Here is a 2,606-nt window from a genome sequence, read left to right as displayed (position 1 = left end):
TTATTTATAAATCAGAATGTTTTAATATGTATAAAAACAACGAGAAAGACAACACACACACACACACACGCACACACACTATCAGGAGACAGGCGTTCTATACATGACCAATCCTACAGAAACAGAGGACATGTGATATCTACTGTGACGACTCAGCTGCTTCACGCTCTCTTTGTCGGCTCCTGTGTGTGATCCCGCCTGAGGGGGTTCCCTGTGACGCTGTGCTCTGGTTGGGAGAGGAAACAGTCTGTACACCAAACAAGCTGCGCACTCACAGTCTGTACATGACATCAGGATTTGTGTCCCTTTGTTTGAGCCCATTGGTGCTCCTCCACAAGTGTACATAGCAGTGATCAGTCCATCCCTCCAATGTCATGCTGTTTGTACGACTGTGAGACCAGGCTCCCTGCAGAAAAACACAAATACTGTCAGACTGACACATCGTGACCAGCAAGACACTGCTGACACATTATCCTCCTTAGATTAAACTATTGTGAATTCTCAAATAAATAGCAGAAATCGAGTGATGGTCAAGTCTCAAATAATAGTCAATACGGAGTAAAACACTGGAAGAAGAGTGAAATTAACTCTACTGTTTCACATGATAAATTCAGTATAACACACATTTCCACAGCACAACAACAGAGTCGTGTCATATTCACCGTTCTCAAACTATCACAATAGAAAGAATAGCAAAGTAGAGGTGGCTGAAATGAATGGAGTGAAGTGAGACCATCAGATTGGTGAGTTATGATGCGTCTCTGTTGCTGAACTGATTGCATTAGTGCAGCAGAAATGTACATACTACTGAATTTATCAAGACACCAGAGAAACATGGAGGACGCGTTGACTTTGCATTAACAAACTAAAATCTGATCAAATATACGCAGAAAACAAGGGAAAAGATCAGGACGTGGTTAACCTAGCTTAGCATTAAGACTGGGCACAGGGGGAAACACAAATAAACATGTATCTTGTTTGTTTAATGTGTACACAAACAGAAATGCAAGAAACACCAGTTTGACAAACAGCAGTCAGGGCGACGCCTGTGTGCAGTTTCCTGAAGTCTTGTTATCACACTGAGGTTGCCAGGTTTGGCATCATCCTGCCTGTACAGAGACCGAACCCAAAACTCATCGACTGTAGACTGTCCAACAGCCCACACTGCAGCCGATGACACTGCACAGAAGCACTGGCTGAATGGATACACTGTTGTTTGAAGAAAGATGTTCATAAATTCCCCCTAAAATAAACTTTCTTTTAAGTGCATTTAAAAAACCAATGTTATCCATCTAAGCATCCCTCCTCCAGTGCAGTTATTCATTTGAATAATAATGGTCCTGTTCACTGTAAGCTGTACATCTTGGATTTTGGGGAAAATCTTTATTTATACTGCACACCTGCAGTGTCTTGGTAGGATGAGTTCAGACATGAATACAGACTGAAACACGTACACTGGCACCCCACATCACTCCGACACACAGAAACAGAAACGACAGAACCTGAGCGGCGCTGCTGCAGACAAACGTTTATGTCACATGGCAAGCCCAGGGAGCGAGGTGGGAGTGGGAGCAGGAGGGTCAAAGGCCAAGCAGGAAGTAGATGTAGACTAGCCAGCTAGCCTGCAGGGAAACAAGCTGTACCATCCCACCGTTAGCCACGTCAACACCCATTTGCCAACCACAGTCCAACTTCACCAATGTTTAAATGACAGCAAATTAGTCAGAATGAGGCTGAGGTTAGCAGAAGTTATACAATCATAAAGCCACAGTCTGGAAGAAATAAAGCTATGTAGGTATAAGAGTAGTCCCTGTGAATTCTGCTACAGTAAAACTACATGTGACTAGAAACAACTTGTCTCTAATCAGACAGTTGTTCCACTCAGATGTGAACAACTGATCATAGAATTATTCTTTTCTGGTGTTTTCTAATGTCAGATCTTTGTTATTTTATGTGGTAATATTTTAGTAGAATGACTTGCACTTAAAGGATCAGTGTGTGTTATTAAGTTTTAAATTAACAATGAAAAGACCAAACACCAATTAATTAGTCCGTCTCAGCCTCAGAACTCTGTATGTTCCGATCAGCCTCAAGCCCATGATTTCCTACTGAAGATCATTAATATTTGATTTCATTTTTAACAAGGTTCAGTAATTTCCTGAAACGTCTGGTCATTGTGTAGCTGCAATCAAATGTTACTCAAACAGGCAGAAAAACTTCATTTGTTGGGGTGTGCCATACCATATTGTTCATGTTGACATATTTATGTCATGACCATGTACAGCAACAACAGTATGACTGTGAGCAAACGTAAAGTCGCTGCTGGCTTTGCTGTGGAAGAATCAGTGGTAATCAGATCAGCAAGTCACAGTATTGAGTGTAGTATTTAATCATATATCTGTTGTTATCACAAACATATTTTGCAATGTATCGATAGTATTTTAAAGCATTGTCATTGTTTATAAGATGAGCTCCAGTTACAGTCTGGAATAATAATCTACTTATAATTTTTGGGTGATAACTGGTCAAACTGTGATATACGGGTTGTTTTGAGTTCTGACCTCCAGACTGTGGCTTTACAACAAGTGGGGGTCTATCAGTGAGCT

The 2,606-nt window shown here is 41.1% G+C and overlaps 1 protein-coding gene across 2 annotated transcripts in view; it reads right to left on the bottom strand.

Annotated features, from left to right (window-relative positions):
• The window catches only part of rbbp5 (retinoblastoma binding protein 5), a 10,159-nt gene continuing 7,553 nt past the window's right edge, over positions 1–2,606 (bottom strand). For both annotated transcript variants that reach the window (XM_023416161.2, XM_023416162.2), the window contains exon 14: positions 1–406. In XM_023416161.2, the coding sequence (XP_023271929.1) occupies positions 354–406 (53 nt within the window). In that variant the 3' untranslated portion in view covers positions 1–353. The remainder of the gene's footprint in view (positions 407–2,606) is intronic.

This window comes from Seriola lalandi, unplaced genomic scaffold (genome assembly GCF_002814215.2).
Source record: "Seriola lalandi dorsalis isolate HSWRI2012SDOR001 ecotype SW California unplaced genomic scaffold, Sedor1 jcf7180002054561, whole genome shotgun sequence".
Lineage (NCBI taxonomy): Eukaryota > Metazoa > Chordata > Actinopteri > Carangiformes > Carangidae > Seriola > Seriola lalandi.
The sequence above is the reverse complement of the archived record's forward strand: the minus strand, read 5'-3'. Positions and strand labels throughout refer to the sequence as shown.